Raw genomic sequence first — 18,555 nt, 5'->3', positions numbered from 1 at the left:
GCTGTGCCACTGAGCTAAATCCCCAGCCCCTTATAGTTTGATGTCTTAATTTTCCTACCTCTATTAATGCTCAGTATATAGGGAACACTAGTAATCATTCGCAAGGACTTTTAAGATGAAAAGAAATTCTTTAAAACCTAGGTTTTATCCTTTACAGCTCTTTGGTTCACCACAGATATTTATTTTCTACCTACAATGTACAAATTCAGGTGCCAAGTGAGTCTGTCTAATGTGGTCAAGTCAGTCTTCCTGCCCTTGAGGAGCTGACATCCAGAGAAGAGGGACATTAAATAATTAATTACATATTTAGCCATTCAAATAATTAAGGTAATTACTATAGGAGGAAAGCCAAGAGCACCATCAAATATATAAAGAAACAAACAGGAGGCTTAGGAGAACTCTGGCAGAAGTAGTATTGAGCTGAGGTCTGTAGATGCAGACTGACTAACAGGAAGGCGAGGAGGACTTGATTAACAAAAGTATCTCAAATATTAAAACACCTCATTGGCATCCGCTACGTGCGTTATAGTTTGCACTAAAGAAAAAAGTAATGTCCTTGAATGTTTATGACTAGTTTTAAATACACATATATGTACCTATACTAAAGGACTTTTAAAAAGAGGAATGATACCCGATCCTATAGTCACCTTTTGTGTCCCCAGACGGACAATTTTGTAACCCAGGCTGTGACATGGCTTCGAGGTAGTCAGAAGAAACAGGCTGTAACCCGCACGTTTCCTCGGGGCGAATCAACAAACCGCAATCCTGCATTAAGATAGTAGAAATCAGTTGTCATGGTAAATCGCAGCACACGGTAATAAAATCTAAAAACAGTAGGACTCGCTGGGTCAGACAATCTCCACGGAGGCGAGGCAGGCGGAGCTGAGGAGTCAGGAGGAGAAAAGGCGGCATCAACACAGCGCAGTGGCACGTTTCGCGGAGTAAGAGGATGGGTATGACTGTCGGGAGCACCGCACTTCAAGTCCAGCCAGGCCGCGAACTGGCCTGATCTAGTGTTCTCAACACACAGGCGATGATGGGTGGAGAGAGAAGAGGAGGAGGGATTACATTAAATGACCTCAGCGCCGCGGCTGTCTGCATGAGGTGCCTAGGTAATACCCACTCTCCCTCCGCCTATCCTCGCTTCCTTCCTCCTGTCTTCTCCTGCCTCCTTCTTCTCTTCCTGCCTTTTTCCCTTCCTTGCTTCCTTCCTTCGTCCCTCAACCCCTCTCTTTCCCCCTTCCTCCCTTCCTTCGTTCCTATATAAAGACCCATTTGTTGTTGTTGGAAATATCAATATACACAGCACTTAAAAAATTATTTCTCAGTCTCCCTTGTAGTTATACATGGTTATGGGACACAGTTCCAGGAACAAAAAAAGACAAAACAATAAAACCTAAGTGAATACTAGCTAAGTGAACATCAGTTATGGATTCCTGGAAACTTTTTATTTCCCTAACACCATTTTTTCTTTATCACTCCGTTTCTTCTGCTTAGAATACAAATGTGAGCCTGAGGGATGGGCAGCCCTTCTGTGACCATGAGGCAATGATGAGAAGACAGGACATAGATGATACTATGGATCTGCAGTGGCAACTCTGGGCTACCTACCTCTGCACTTGGCTATGAAAGCAATATAAACTCCTTACTTGGTCAAGCCACTAGGGAAATATAAAATACAGTCAAACATCTAGGAGTCAACCAAACTACATATGTGTAAAACTTTTTCAGAACGTGTAAAATTTTTTCAATATCTTCTTTAGATCTTCAAGGTGATTAACCCCAGTAGTTCAATTTTAAAGCCAATCTTGAAAGGAAAAACTCATTAACATTTCTCATTGCTTTCTTTGTTGGGATTAGAACTTTCTCATCCCTTTCCTGTTTGGTCAGGTTCAGGTACCTTCACAAACATGGAAGAGCTATTTTCATCTTAAGAGTCATCTTCTGCAGCCTCCGTATCTGCATACACAGAAAAGGTGGTCTTTAGCAGCACTGATTGAAATGGCAGAATTCCAGAAATCTCCACATTCAGAGTTGTGCTGGAGACTTTGTACAAAAGCTGCAAATTCCTGAGGTGCTTGCCGTAGTCTCAACAGAGCACAATAAGGTAACAAACAGGTATTGCCTTGTTCAAACTTGTACAGTGCATACATTTAGGAAATAACTTTTAAAATTTACTTAAATTTCTAAGAAGCACTGTAGTGCTTCCTAACAGAAGGCATTAAGATGCTCTTGACTGTGCCCTTACCTGACCCATAAATACATGACTATTGTTTTTGTTATCAGTTCTTCTGGAAGCCCAGTTCTCCTTATTGAACTATTTGGCCACAAAGGAATATGTAGTATTTCTCATTTTTAAATGTCATCTCCATATTTTTACAGCAATACAAAATTGCACTATTTAAATTGGTGTGTATCTTATAAAATCCTTACCTCCCTTTATTGGTCACATGTGTCATCATTTTCACATGAAAAAAATCTTCCCTCTCTTAAAATAATTTTAAATGCCTGCCTACATGTAGAAATATACATTCACGCACTGTGGCACCATGCTCCTCTCGGAGGGACATGGCTCCTCTCCTGCTCTTGAGCTCCTGTCATGAAGTAAGTCAGTAAGGACCTCTCAAATGGGAGGATGGGACCCAGACACTGTCCTCTAGAAAAGCAGGCCTTCTTCCAGGACAGGGCTTTCCTCTCCCTACTAGAGATGAGTCTCCTGAGGAGTTTGCTTCACAGGTAGGCCCAGGGTTCTTTAGGTCTTCCTGAACAGTTTCCCCAATGAGCTGTCGAGCGTGGTGCAAAGGCATCTGCAACACCTGGACCCCTGACACTCATGTGAAATCCAGTCACCAGCAGATTCTGCTCCTCCACGTATCCTTGGCAGCCTCAGGCCTGGACCAAAACGCAAAGCTGCCATCCAGCTCTCCTCTCCTCTAACCTGCCTGTGTCACATTCCTCCCCTTAGACACATCTTACCGTGACTTCACGGGTCCTCTGCCACTCTCCAAGCCTCCTGGTCTCCCGCTGCATAGTCAGGAGGTTTCTGTCTCCTATCACCCGCCTGCCTCTTTCAAACCTTTATTCCACTGTATGAGCTTTTGCTGTGACTCAGTTTCCCTGGCTTTTCCCTTGTGGCACTCTTCTACCAACATTTTAATTAGCATTCACATTTACCAACATGACACTTTGGTCATTAGCATTTTCTCTAGGTCACAGTTTGCCATTAAATGTCCATATGGCTCTATTCCATTTTACTCAACAGGATCTTTGGTAACACGATCTTTGAACAAATGCCGGAACTTTCCCATCAAACCAAAGCTGCTCCATTTTAATCTAATATCTTTGCTCCAAATAAAGTACATTGTTCTAACATTATTCTCACCTGTCCTTCAATCATGTAGGGTTTCCATTCCTGTGACCCTAACCCTTAATTTATATCCATGCTCTCCACTTGCATCCTGAAACAATCCATGCCCTCTTTTCTATTTTGTCAATGGAGCACAGCAACACTTTCACTGTGTAACTGCACAATTTGCCTTCATCGAAGGTCCCACATACCTTAGATGAAGATATCAGCAGAAGTCTAGACCATTCTCATGAGTCAAAGACACATTTTCACTGCCTCCAGGACACCTCCCTCAATGTCTCCTGAATATCTCAATAGAGTATGACTGGGGCATATATCATAGTTTGGGCCAGAATTCATTCTGATTTCCATTTTCCTTGTTTTCCTCTCCTAAAGTGAATATCAATAACAGACCTCTCATATTATATTATATATGTGTGATGTTATAATTATAGGTTATTATTTATCTTAGGGTCAAGAATGACTTCTGACACAAGTCTGGCTAGTGAGATGAAAATAGAAACTTCTTAGAACAGAGGTCTGATAGCTGAAACAGCAGTTATCTTCTGTTACGAGAGAAAGAACAAAAGAATTGGGATGACTTCAGTTCTGACATCCCTGATCTGTTCCTGGACATTTTGTTAAGAGGAGAATATCTCCTGCTTATTTTGCTTATTATTAGGTTTGCTGTTACTCACCAAACACTGTATGACTTTACAAAGTCTCCTTTCCAAATCTGTTCTCTAGCCTGCAGCCTCAGCTCTGGAGAAGTCAACAGGGATTCAGTTTCCAAGCCAGACACCTCAGTTATCCGAGTCGCCCTTCTTTCTTTCCCCCGCATCTAATCAATCACCAGATCTACACAGAGGCTTTATTCTCTTGAGTTCATTTGTTGCTACCTGGGTTTCACTTTGATCTGGTTGTTGTGTTCATTTACCATGGCACTGCTTTGACCTCTTAATGGATTTCTTCTGTCACCCACACATGCATTTTCTAGATTATCACTAACGTCATCTTTTAAAAATACACACCTTATTAACACTTTTGCTGCATAAAGTAATTCAAGAGACCACTCTGCATTCAGAATAAAATTTCATTGTTGCCTTTCTTTTTGGTTTATTTCCCCTCTGTCCTATGAACCTTCATTTCACATTCTGCATGACCTAAGTGCCTTCTAATTTGTCCAGTGTTACTTTCTAATGTCTCTGTATGTTCACACACACAGGTTATCTGCCTCACCTGTCACACTTATCACCTGCTTCACTCCTACTCATCCTTCAAAACCCTGCTTCTGCAGTCTTCCTTCTCTGGGAAGCTTACTCTGACATACTAGGGGTTGGGTACGTGTAGCACTGCTCCCTTGCTGTAGCCTTATTCACATTTTCTTTGCCACCTGCTCTCCTGCTGTGAGAGCTGGAAACAGAATAGATGTGCAATAAATGTTACCGCACATGAATGCTTGAAGGATCAAACTTGAAGAGGCACATCACAGGAGATACTATAAGCCAGTACATCTTTCAGGCAGTTCCTTAAAGACCCATGATATTATCACCTCCCACTCTTGAGAAGGAAAGCCATAAAGTAAGGTTAATTGAAACTACTTCATTCTAAATGTCTGCTCTGCAGCGCTCTCATTTGTTTTTGCAAGGACGTGGACTAAAAGATGACAAAAATTTCTAAAATGAAATAAAAATTAAGTATCGCTGAAGGATGAATATAAGATCTTATAACATTGTACTAGGGAATATTAACTCTATCATTAGAAAATGTTTCACTGGTTCCTGACATAAAATTAATTTGCATTTTTAATAAATTCATTGTAATTGAACGTCAAATTCCCCAAGTACTATGTTTAACATGTAAGTGCTAAAAAGTGAAAATCATAAAATCTTTGGGCTTTGAGATTTATAGTAGTTTTCTGATGAAAATCAGTCTGTAAGGCTGTATCTCCTTTGGACAAGAAGACTGACATTTTATGCCTATGGTAAGTAAAAGAATAACACATCATGAGCTGCATGTGACTCACACTCAAGAAGTTTATTCTAGAAGAAAGACTTATAACCAGACCTTTAACTTTGGAGACATTTAAACATGGCAACTTATATATATTTAGCACATATAGTTTTTGTTTTACATGAAACTATTCATTTTCTTATCCCTTTAAAATACCATAATCAAGAGTGGGAGAAGAAATACTAGCAAATAATAATTAATTTGACAAATTCAAAGTAAGCACATATTCTGCTCTAAGTATATTGTAAAACTACACTTTGTAAGTATTAGAATGAATAATAGTTGCTAGTTGGAGTTTTAACCCACTTTCAAATCTGAGAGAAACCTAGTAGAGACTTGTCAAGATTTTTGAGCACAAAACAGGAGTCTAAAGATAATTATAATGAAAATAGCTATACTTTTTAGCATTTACTACATACTAGGCATCACACTAAGTAATTTAGATGTCATCTTCCTTTATTTCTCATCGCAACCCCTCGTTTCATTTTAGAAGCAGGAAAATGCTGTATTACCAAGAGACAAGATTCACAAGGCAAGTCTGTCACCTTAGACCTTTGCTACTCACCTGCCAACACTAGAGTTTCCCAAAGGCACAGCAAGCCATCGTTCTTGCGCTGTGACATCAGGATTTCTGGGAAAGGTCCCATACTTCCTCTGTCTCCGTTACTTTGCCTTTGCCCCAAGCCCAGTTGAGTCCTGGTTCCTTAAAGTTAACTTGTATGGATTTATGCCTCTGCAGATACAGCCATACTGAAACTGGGCTTAGCATGAAACAATCCATGATGCAGGCCCAAATCAGAAGATTTGTGATTATGTTCCCATTCCTGGTGTTTTGGTGTAATTCTGGACATGTAATAAACATTTGAAATATGTTTCTCAACTGAAGATGTCAGTACATGGGATCAGTGGAAGGAAAAATAAGAAATGGGTGTAGGGATGGAGTCTACCTCCAGTGCAGAGGGCCTTGGGACAGAGAAAGAAGAACAAGAATAGAGGAATACACGTAGGCTGGCCATGGTGGTGCACTCCTATAATCCCAACTCTCAGGCAGCCGAGGCAGGAGGATACCAAGTTTGAGGTTAGTCTGTACAAGTCAGCAAGATCATCTCAAAATAAAATGGAGTAGAGATGTGGCTCAGTAGTAGAGTGCTCTGGGGTTTGAGCTCCAGTACTTGAAAAAATAAAAAAAGGAAGGGAAAAAACACAGTGAATATGATCTAGAGAACTAATCCAGGATCCCTTAGAACATATATAGTTAGGTCACTGGAATGGCCTCAAGTATAATTTGATGGAAATATTTTTGAGTCTCTACAAAATAAACATGATAGTTCCTATATGATCTATTTAGCTCTAGAATTTTGTTTGTTGTCTTCCTTTTTTCTTTTTGAGAAATTTCCAATGAATTCCTTGTACCTACTTACATCTTGTTCCAAAAGAATGCATTATTCTTGTCTTCGCATTGTCCCTAAATTTAACAACTGGTTTCCTGGTATTATAGTCAGTCAACCATAAAATGCTGAGTGGCTATTGAGTGATTCACAGTATTACATGTTCAATGAATATTTATAATTAGCTAAAGTATATGTTAGCAAAAAATAATTACAGCAAAATCTATCTGTAATCATTCTTTTCACACCATACTAATCCTAAAACTGAATGTTTTTAAAGAAGAAAACACACATATAAATTTTAAAGAAAGAGTTGTTTCATATGGAGAACAATTTGAAAATACATCTTAAAGGACTTGACATACCCTTAAGCAGTAACTACACTGGCAAGACTTTACAGATATACATAATAAAGTACACAAAGGTATATGTGCAAGGAAATCTGCAGAGCATTTTGTATACTAACAAAAGCCTGACACAGCTCAAGTGCTCACCAAGAGGGAAGTGGATCCACAACATAGAGTGTATCTTTGCAATGGAATATTTTGTTATTCTTAGAAATGAAAGAGGCAGAGTAGAGATACGAAGAAATATACAAGATATGTTATTAAAAACAACAAGTTGCAAAATATAGTGTGACCCATGATGTTATTTAAGTAAGATGAAGAGCTGGATATTACATATGCTTCACTATGCACATATAAATTCTGGATTGGTACACAGGAAACTCCAAAGTGTGGGTGATTTATTCTTAGTAAATTAAGAATAGGAGATTAGTGATGAGAAGGCAAAAGTGAACTTTTTACTGTATGTATTTTAATATTTTTCCACTAGCATAACTTATGTTTGTATTTTTACAACTAAAAATTAAATAAAATAATACTGAAATGGAAAGCAAATGCACAGAAGATTGGAAAAGAATACACATCTCCTTTGAAGCCATACTATATTCCAAGTGTTACCAAAGCAAAGTACCACAAATTGGATGGCTTAGAATAGGAGAAATGTATTGCTTTTTAGCCTGAAGTCCAGAGATCTCAAAATTGAGGATTAAGCAGGTTTGAGTCCTTCCCAAGGCTGTTAGCCTGCAGCATCACTTACTGACCCGAGCTCGGCACTGTGGACTCACAGGGAACCGTCTGGAAGCAGGCGGCAAATGAGCAGCAGGATGAGCATCTGAGCACCCTGAGCTGAGTGAAAACAGCATTTGCATTCAGAGACTAAGCTAGGAAAAGGATAGGAATCAGTCAAATGGATTTGGAATCATGATTTTCATGCTGGGTTTATTCTAGTGACACAAAGTTCAGGACTGTGGCAACGAATTAAGCTTCTTCAATTTACTGTTTAAAAATTCTTATCAGGTAAGCCTCTAAGCTCTGTCCTTATAAAACAAAGAAAAAATTATTAAGTAACTGTCCTTTTAAAGGACAAAACTGTCTCATTTTTATTTATACTTTGTAAATGGTTTTTGACTTTTATTTACACTTTTTTGAATGAAATATTTTCAGTGAACAAGGTTTACCTATGTAATTATTTTACTTTGAAGGTTAAAGAAAACATATAGCCAGTGAAGTCATTCTATTTTGTGTAGAAGATGGCCCTAAAAGCATTGCATAAACTTCAATGCTTGATGCTACCTTGCTTTAGTGAGAAATTGCAAATAAATTCTATAATCTATTGTTCTAAGGAATAATCAAACTTGAGGTTGCATAGCAGGCTGGGGTATTCGGCTTCACTTGTTTACCTTTGGTGTGCAGTCTTATGACACATTCGAATCCAAGTAGTAATGAGCCACCGCAAAATGTCATGCTGTTGGGTAGGTTTCCTCCAAGCACAAACATCAGCTGAAGAGTGACAATGCCCAGGATTATGAATTTTAAATTAGCCCACAAAGAACTCCAAAAGAAGGAAAACTCAAGCAAATTCTAAGCAGACAAATACTTTCAATTAAAATGTATTAATATGACATCAATATTTGGAATACTTTCATGCATTCCATACCTCTGAGCTAATATAAAGTTTTCTTTCTCCTTTTCTTTTCTTTAACCCACATGGCCTTCAAATCGACTCGGATAGGGCCAGCATGCTCCTGAGTGCTGGCGTCCACTCTGAAAGGCACCCTTTGGTTTCACTTTAGGAATACATGAGAATCTCTGGGTTCTGTAGAGTGTGGGCTGGAAAATGCAGGGAGATGGGCAATACAGTGACTAATGCTCCCACTTCCCATGAGTTAGACACTCCAAGGAGAGCAGCCTTTATTGTGGTCTCTCAGGACTCTGGGTTTTAGTTCCAGATGGAATCCAGAAGGGTAGATGTAAATGTAAATGAAAAGGAAGAATGTATTTATATGTTTAGCTACATGAAAACGCTCAGTTCTTTTTGATTTGTAACCAAAGAAGTGTGAAGTTGGAGGTGGGTGCTCTCATACTTTAAAAAATCTGGATCAGTTTGGGAAATGACAAAACAATAACAACACAACAACATCAAGCAAAGTTTATTTCAAATTCCAGTGGAGCAAACCTAGTTTTTGTAGGCTGAAGCAGAAATAGCAGGGATTGGAAACAGGCCGTGGGCCACAGAGATATTTCTACAGACAACTTTCCACTGACAACTGCTGTGTATTGCCACATCAGTGACAGAGCATAACAAATGTCTGCCATGTGCTAAGTAGTAAGTAGGTCTGCCCAGCAGGTATTGATCACTCAAAATAAAATGATTGTTATTGTAAGTATTTTGGCTTGTACATTCTCACTCATAAATAGTCCATTAATAAAACATACGAGTTGTGATCCATAATGATGTAACTTCAGCAAGGAATCTTCTGAGTGGCATTAGTAGAACTGAACAGTTAATAAAATGTGCAGCTCCTCTAGCTTTGGGAACCATGAGGGTACTTTGTATTCACACTCATGTTGCAACTGCTACACAAATGCAACTATACCTATACACATCCACCACACACACACACACACACACACACACACACACACACATACGATGACTTAGAAACGTGGAGTTTTAAAACTGGAAGGGAACTTGAACATCTACAAACAAGTTTAACTTTGCCTCAAGGGACAGTGGCATTAGACTTTCTTCTATAAATGCTTTCAGATGTGAGAGCCTGGGTTGCCTAATGAGGAGTGAGGAGAGCACAATAAGAAGAATATTTGGGAGATACATGTTGACTGTTAGGACGCTAGCTAGCCACTGTGTCCTATCAAGTCTCACAGAGTGTACATTAGCTTACCATATCTAGCCTTCTGAAGTATTTCAGGAATGCACCAAAAACAAATATCAAAACAGACTATCTAATAGACTAAAGCATACACCAGAGTCCACTTAATAGCTGATGCAATTAAATGGTTAACAGATACCTATGGGAAATGGTAAATAGAAGATACTAGGAAATTTTAAAATATAGCATCTTCAATAAATATATCTTGGCACAAAAGCAGAACTAGTTAATGTATGTTAGCATGACTACATGGAATTGATGAGAGGCCAAGTGAACAGAAGCCCACTAAACTTTTTAGGGAATTGCATTTCTATTGAGCCCATAAGCCTGACTTGCAAGAAACTTTTGATTTCCTGATGCCTAAAATGAACCTGGGTCCTAATCTGGCCCAGTTAGAAATAGGATGCAAAATCTGTACAAGCTCTACTCAGAGCACATTCTCAGTCAATTATGGGTGATAAATAAGGAAAAATGTTCAAAGGAGGCAGCATTCAAAGGAGTTGGTCCAGTCAGCATTAATGGCTGAGCTGACCAGGAAATCTTTGTAAACCTTGCCATTTAATTCCATAATTGCCATGGACAACTGATCACTGTATTTCTGCCTGTTTTCCCTTCTCTGTATGGAAGTTTTCTTTGAGGTTATTCTCCATGCTGAGTTTGGAGTAAACGTGGCACATAACTTGTCCTTTTGTCTGTGTGTCACTGGACCATGAAGAAAAACTTCTGAGACCAAAAGTCTCAGTCTTGGAACAGGGCCGTCTCCTTCAGAGATGGTAAGGGTTCTTCTGTAGTGAGGAAGGGTCTTTCTGGATAGGTGGGTGGCTAAAGCCCAAGGGTCAGATTTTAGCTTCTCTAGGCCTCAGCTCCACTTCTGAAAAATTGAAACAATAAGAGTGCCTTACAAAGGTTTTGTGAAAATTAAACAAGGCAATATATTGAAAGTCTTTAGAACAGTAATTGCCTGTACAAATTTCTGTATTTTATTACTATTATGTTGCTTGTATTATTGTTACTACTACCATTATTGTCATTGTTATTTTTGTCAGATTTTTCACTTAATAGGAAGCCAAAAGCTAACAATTTTAGAAAAATGCAAGAAGAGAGAGAGAGAGGCTAATGGGGGGGCAGGGAATGCAGCTCACCATAGAGCACCTGCCCAGCACAGATGAAGCCCTAATTCAGTTCCCAGCACCACAACAAACAAACAACACAACTCTTTGGAATCTCTGAGCAAATTAAAGTGATCTGAATTTCTCAATAATCCTTGAAGTTCAATTTTGTGTCAAGTTTCATTAATGAATTAGTGTCAGGTAACATTCTCCCAGATTAGCACTTTTAGTCAAGTAGGACTGACTTTTTAAGTTATGTCAGATAAATAATGACATGAGGATAATTAAATCACAATATACTTGTTGAAAACTCTATTCTGGCATGGGAAGCTATGCGGCAGGGAGCGCTGGTCTTCGGGCTGGCTCCCTGCCTCGTAGGCACCCAGAAGGAGGGCCCCTGGTACCCGGGAAGCCACAGAGCAGGGAGCGTTGGCCCTCAGGCCAGCCCCCAGCCTAGCAGGCACCCGGAAGGAGGGCCCCCGGTGCATGGGGAGCCACACAGCGGGGAGCACTGGTCTTCGGGCTGGCTCGCTCCCTGCCTCATAGGCGCCTGGAAGGAGGGCCCCTGGTGCATGGGGAGCCACATGGCGGCGAGTGCTATTGCACACCAGCCCTCAGGCTGGCCACTGCTGCTCAATTGAGAACTACCATGACGCAGAGAAACAATGACAAAATTGGCCCACCATACACTGGCTGCAGATGCCCACCCACAGACGTGTGTGAATCACTCAAACATGGAGAAAACCCTGGGAATATATGCCATACAATGGGTCACTCTTGCTCCTGCCATTGAGAACCAGAAAGGTCCAGAGCCAGTGGAGGAGCAGCTGCTGAACAGGGACTCAGAGAACATAAGAATACAGACTAAGCCCAAGGAGTCAGAGGTTCTGTGGACTGGGGTCATGAGAGCCGTTCAGAAGCTGTAAACCAGGAGGACCTTGCACAATACCTGTGGAGACTCTCTGGAAGCCATTCTTCCCCTGATAGTACAGGTTGTGGTGGAGCTCTGGAGAGGTCTGCAGCAAGATACCTGCTGCCTGTGCTGATAGTTGGGGAGAGGACACTAACTGGTTGTGGGGTCCCAGTGTGATGGGAGGCTGGAGAGAAAAAGCTACAAAGAATGGCTTTCGTCCCAGACGGCTCACTTGAGATGTTAGTAAGAATTGCCTCCTCAGTATTCTATAGCCATGATGAGGAGGAGGCCAAGGAGAGAAAACAAAGAAATTGAGGAAAAGCAGCTGCTCTTGCTGCAGCACTAAGAGAAACAGACCCAAAGTCTGATTCCTGGGGAATCAGAACTCAACGACTGCATTCATCTGCTACCACTGTTAAAAGCCAGGCCACCTCAAGAGGAACTGTCCTAACAGGCCCCATGGGCCATGCCCTGAATGCAAGGGTGACCACTGGAGATTGGTCTGCCTTCTGAAGCACAGGCCCCAGAGCTCAGACCCATCCTACCAGTTAGTCCAACAGGAATGAGAGGGCCCAGGGCATACTCTGCCTTGTCCCTCTTGGCCAGACCATCATCTCCATGGAGGAGCCCTGGGTAATCATGACTATGCAGGAACAAGAAAACAGCCTGTTGCTAGACACAGGTGCAAGTCTCTCGGTCCTTCTTTTCAATCCTGGCCTTCTTTCCAGCTGTCACACCTCAGTGATAGGAGTCACTGGTGAGGAAGTAATATGCTATTTTTGACAACCCTTAGGCTGTAACTACTTGTTAGATCCTCGTTGAGTATCTCTGTCTTCCTGAGAAACCACTTTGAAGATACCACCATGTATTACAGCAGCCACTGATATTTTCCTACTAATCTATCCATAACTCTGTAATGTTTGTATTGTTCCTATCCTATTTCATAAATGGATGCATGTTTATTATTATGTGTTTCCTACAACAACCACTGAGAATAGTTAACGATTATTCAATAGGTCACTCATGTATAGCTCTATTTATTTTCTTTAGAAGCAACTTTGAAGATACCAAAGTATAGTACAACAACTATTGATAATCTCCTACCTCTTTTGTCTGTCACTCTTTTTTGTTTGTTTATTTGTTTTCCTGAGAAACTATCTTGTAGATAACAATATGTAAAACAATAACCATTGATAATTTCCTACCACTTTGTCTGCAATTTGGTAAGCCCCCCCCCATTATTATGTTATCATTCTTTTACTCTTTAAAATAAAAAAAAAGAAAACTCTATTCTACCTACTTGCTAAATCAAAAACCAAGGTTTAGTTTTGTTAAAAGTCCAGACTACCAGTTCACAGCTGCTATGTGATCCACATGGCTGGCACATTCCAAGACAGAGCATGTGATTTCCTGGGTCTTGGAGTCTATTTTTATTTACATTTACATATGCTGATTCTTAGAAATTTTGTAATTTCACTTATAGGTTGAGTTTATTTTTCAAGTTTCAGTAAAGTAGTTTTTGTCACATTGTAATAACATTTCATTTACTCTGCCTCTCTCTAGTGACTGAGCATACAGCTTGGCATAAACGAAGCTGCATTATGTGTTTGTTGCATTAATGCATGGACAGAAACACAGAGTGCAGCAGACATACAAAACACAGCCCAGAGGATGGAGCTAGGACTCCAGCCTTATTGCGATGTGGTATCCCTAGCTGAGCTAACCTGTCACAGCTATAAGTGTATGGCTTCTGAACATGGTTGAAAATTAGATGTAGAGGGGCAGGAGCAAGGACCTGGACAGTTGATATGCCAAACTCACAGTCCAGGGTAAAAGCGTACACTCCATCACTTATTTCCATTAAATATGTGCAGCCAGGTGGTACATGGAATACATCACACTGTAAAAGTGTGACCTCATTACATATCTCAACATTATGAATTCCACCTTTTATTGAAGCTTTAGTAGTAACTGTTTAGCCTTAAATAACTTGCAAAGATTACTCAATTGATTAGCATGATGTGCATTCGTAGTTAAGACTCCAAGTACATTAGAGGTAGGAAACGTTAATGCTCTGACAACAGAATCTCCAAGCCAGTATGCCTTTGTGAGATCAAAGATTAATAGTCACCATATTAAATACATTCAAACAATGTAAAAATTAGATACTCATAAATATTTGTGTCCATTACAAGGCAGCCCTTTTACAATTAGTTTGCAATACACAATGGTTATAGTCATTTTGGGGAACTGGCACATGCATATAACATATCTTCACCATTTTTGATTCTTTTACCTTCCTTTCCCCCACCTCATCCCTCTTGTGACCCCCCTTCTCCATCTCCAAAAAGTCAGGACAATCTTATTTAGTCTCTTGTTTTTTGTGACCTTGACATTTTGAAGTGACAGGCAGTTATTTCGCAGAATGCATCTGAATTTGGAATTATGTGATGGTTTTTAATTAATCCTTCTATTTTGTGTATTTAAAAGTACACTAAGAATAGCCTAAGGATCATTCCTCTACAGTTTCTTTTTTATCAATTACACAGAAAAATGTAACTGTACAGTGCAAAAACACAGCTGACACCACTCTCATCTTGTTAGCAAGACAAACACGACCACCTCTGCAGCATTCCTGTTTGTGCGCATTGCCGCAACTATACCACATCACTAATAAAAACTGTCGCATAATTTCAAATCGAGACGTATTCTGCAAAATAACTGCTTCTCATTCTTTAAAATGTTAATGATGAAAGACAAGAGCAGACTTCAGAGAGGCCTAAAAGACATGATAAAAGTAATGTGGAACCCTCAATTGGATCCTGGACCTGCAAAACAATACATGGAAAAATAGTAAAATTTAAAGAAGGTGTTTGGTTAAGTAAATGTACTGTGCCAATATTAATTTCTCAATAGTGATAAGTCTTCTCTGATCCTCTAAGGTGTTAACACTAGGGAGAAACTTGGTAAGGTATTTGAAAACTTTCTATAACCCTAAAATTTATTTTTAAAAGTTGCATAGCCCAAAGGTTTGATAGTTATCCTGAAAATTTTTCTTGAAGGCAAATATGTTTTCACTGTAAGAATTTGCTAGTCAGTTAGAGGTTTTAAAACACATTTTTGTTGATGTTTCATACAGTAGAGCAATGGCTCTGTGCAGTTATGTTTTACTGGCATTCAGGGATATCATGTTATATACTGTGATCAGTAACCATTTGCTCTTCAGAATTGTGGCAGTTATGGAAGGACAGTCCCCAGGCCTGAGAAGAGCTAAGGCACATATGCAAAGTCACTCTGCAGGAGACACAATCTCCTGAGAAGTTAGGAAGGAAAAGGAGAATCTCATAGAGAGCCTGGGTTATGCCATGCACGAGGGTGGTCATTTTGTATACGCTTCTGCACCAAATCTTCGCAACGTCTGAAGTGGGTGTGACTACTCTCACTCACCAGATGAGGAAACAAAGGTTCAGAGAATTTGGAGGACACTCTTCTAAAGTCACACAGTTTAATAAGTGGAACAGTTACAGTTTGAACTATAGACTTATCTGACTTCAAACCTCATGCTTCATAGACTGACAAACAAAACAAAATAAAACAAAACATACTGTACAAAAGTTGTGTTTGTGAAACTTTTACAGACCAATTAAATCTTCATTAGGAAAGACTCTTTCATGGCTACAGATGGCGTCTCTAAACACAACCAGCTGCATTTAAATTCTTACAGTTGGTCAAAAGTGAGACCAGGCAATTAGTTTGAATAATCCAGGCTAGATCTATACCTGCCTGCTTGAAGCACCTTTCCAACACATATTGAGCCACTCATGTATTTTCCTTTGAAATAACAATACATTAGGAAATTACTTATAAACTGAAGAGTTAAGATTAATTTCCATGGTGGACAATGAGCAAATATTTGTATATTATTGGCTATCATCAAGAAAAATATTTGTTTTAATATGATTTTCAAAATCATCAGTGTCCCTTTGTCATGTGCTTTCATTTCTCTAAAGAAGTTGACAGTTCATGACATTTACTCACTTTTCAGTTTCTTAAATTTTTCAATCAATTCCTTTAACAATTTGTTTAACATCTACATGAGCCAACCACAACCCTTGCCCTCATGAGTTCATAATATGCAAACACACAATTGTTGTAGAAAGCACTGAGTGCTATAATGAAGATTGTTCCAGACACAGTGTTGGCTCAAAGGAACACAGTCTTCTGCTGGTATGAAAGAAATGCTTCAGTTTGAACTTGAAGAATATTGGGGTTTGCCAGACAGGTGGAAGCTGACTAGGTTTCCAAGCAGAAGAAACAATGGAGGGAAAGGTGAGGGGTCCCATAAGCAGCTGATCCTCTCCTCCTGGAAATCCTTTGTATCTGAGACTAGCTGAGCTCTGATTTATAAATTGCTCAATTTTTCTTCCTGCCTGTGATGATTAGCTTGTGATTCAGTCCTTAGCCATAAAATACACAAGACAATCTGGAACGGATTGGAAATGGGTTTTGTCTAGTTGTGTTTAGGGGCAATGTGAAGCATATGGTGTCAGTTTAAAGCGGTTGGATCAGAACCCAACCCAACCATACCAGTTCAGCCGTGATAGCATCAGTTATCAGCAAGCATGCCTAGTGAAGGGCTGGCATTTTCCTGTGAGAAAAGTGCTATTGTCCTTGGTAAGCAATGCAAACTTAAAGGTAGCCTATTTTAATGGAAGAACTCAGTACTACCTGACCCCAACTATAAAAGAAAGTGTCCTAGAGGAATTTCAAGATATAAGATTGTCATTTTAGCTTTTCTTAAATTCTGCATGGGTTTTAAATTAGCTCGTTATTTCCTGAACTTGAACGCTGTTGCTGTGGTTTGGTCGTCGCCGTCAGGTGGCTGTTACAGTTCGGGGTGTGGCATGAAGCACCTCTTTCATTCAAAGCCAGGTCTGCTGAGGGCACTCTTTAGATCACATATTTCTAAGTCACCCTCACTTTTCCCTCAAAAGACAGATGCTGTGAGTTTGCCCCGAGTTGTCCTTTCTTCGCAGCTAAAGTCACTGGGCTTTACTCCTCTGCCACATGCTCAGCAGACCTGCCCTCTGTCATTGTTTCTCAACAGTCCACACACAACCACACCGCAGTTCAAGCTGATCACACAAGACTCAACTGACGCTTCCAGCATCCTACTGTCACCAACCTGATATGCTTGACTCATCCAGCAGAACAGAACTAACGCATCTTAAAGTCAGAGACCTGGCTTTGTCCTAGACTTTAGCAGTTGTTACTGTGTCCAGATCAGACAGCTTCATTGTTCCTCGGTGCTTTGTTTCAAAGGTCAACGTGTCTTAAAACTCTACTGTGTTGGCTCACTTTGCTGGGTCTCAGTGAAACAGGACAGAACATTAGACACTATAATTCTCACTGACACCCCTACCTTGCCCCAGCTATGCCTTTTAATTAGACCTGTCCACGTGACTAAAAAACCAATGTATGAAGATAAATTGTTCAATAGTTTGGCTATTATTTTTAATCACCTGCTATGGTATTTCATAAAGTCTTAAAATTCTCCTTTAAGGGTACTCTTAAAAAGCTCACTGAAATAAAAATATAAGAATTCAAAGAAAACCCATGTTTCATGAGATAGATGGTTTGGGGAAGTTAGTAAGTGTTAAAAAAGAATGGTGTAGATCCACTGAATTAAATTTTGTTTAAAAATTTTAAAAAGATTTTTGCCCAATTTTACTGTTTGTTGCAAGGTGTTCTGTAAACCAACTTTTATATTTTCATACAACTGACCTAAAAGAAAATGTTTAACAGGTGCCATTTTTAACACTGAAGTTGTTCAGCTGTTGGAGTTTTAATTTCCAGAAAAGATACTCATATTCTGATGAAACTTTTTTAATTGTCAAGGGACCTATCTATGCCCAGGAAAGTTACATAATCTTGACCAGGTGTTCTGATGAGGAGCATGTGAGAAATACTGAACTAGTAAGTCATGTGGGGTTGTGTGTTCTGTGATGGATCATGAGTGGAGACCTCATATTTAGCAGCAAAGACAAAAACAAGAAAATATCACAAAGCTGAATGGAAATAATTGTCATTCACTTACTATTTTAAAAAACATTATAAACAAAATAAAAACTTGTGGTGATGACACCTATTTCGCACAACTAGGAAATCATTCCCAAGAATGAATAAGTTCTTGAATTAGCTGAAGTTTTCCCTTTGCAGTAAGTCACATATTATGCACATAATATAATCTTATACTCTATTAATACACTCATTTCTTTGTTCATATACAGCATTTATAATTTTTCTGTGCATTAGTAACAAAGTTATTTTTTAGACTGTACACTAAGATATTACATTTAATCATGATCACTGTACCAATATTTATGAAAGCAAATTACACCAACCAATCTTTCATGTCTACTAAACTATGATATCAGGAGCAAGGTTAGGAAGGACAGTCAGGATCTATTATATATATTTTCAATTATTTGGGAAAAAATTAAAATATCAAAACAACCATTAATAAAAGGTCACCATAGTTGTTTTATACC

At 39.4% G+C, this 18,555-nt stretch overlaps 1 protein-coding gene across 3 annotated transcripts in view; it reads right to left on the bottom strand.

The window, feature by feature from the left end:
• Nucleotides 1-18,555, bottom strand: part of Cped1 (cadherin-like and PC-esterase domain containing 1) — a 257,384-nt gene that overhangs the window by 38,727 nt on the left and 200,102 nt on the right. For all 3 annotated transcript variants that reach the window (XR_001230879.1, XM_005402311.2, XM_005402312.2), the window contains one exon: nt 648-765. Coding sequence is in view for 2 of the 3 variants with exons in the window: in XM_005402311.2 (XP_005402368.1) it covers nt 648-765 (118 nt within the window). In the remaining variant the exon portion in view is untranslated. The remainder of the gene's footprint in view (nt 1-647; nt 766-18,555) is intronic.

The sequence above is a fragment of the Chinchilla lanigera genome, unplaced genomic scaffold (assembly GCF_000276665.1).
Source record: "Chinchilla lanigera isolate Chin_1 unplaced genomic scaffold, ChiLan1.0 scaffold00078, whole genome shotgun sequence".
NCBI lineage: Eukaryota > Metazoa > Chordata > Mammalia > Rodentia > Chinchillidae > Chinchilla > Chinchilla lanigera.
This window is presented reverse-complemented; position numbering and strand designations above follow the sequence as displayed.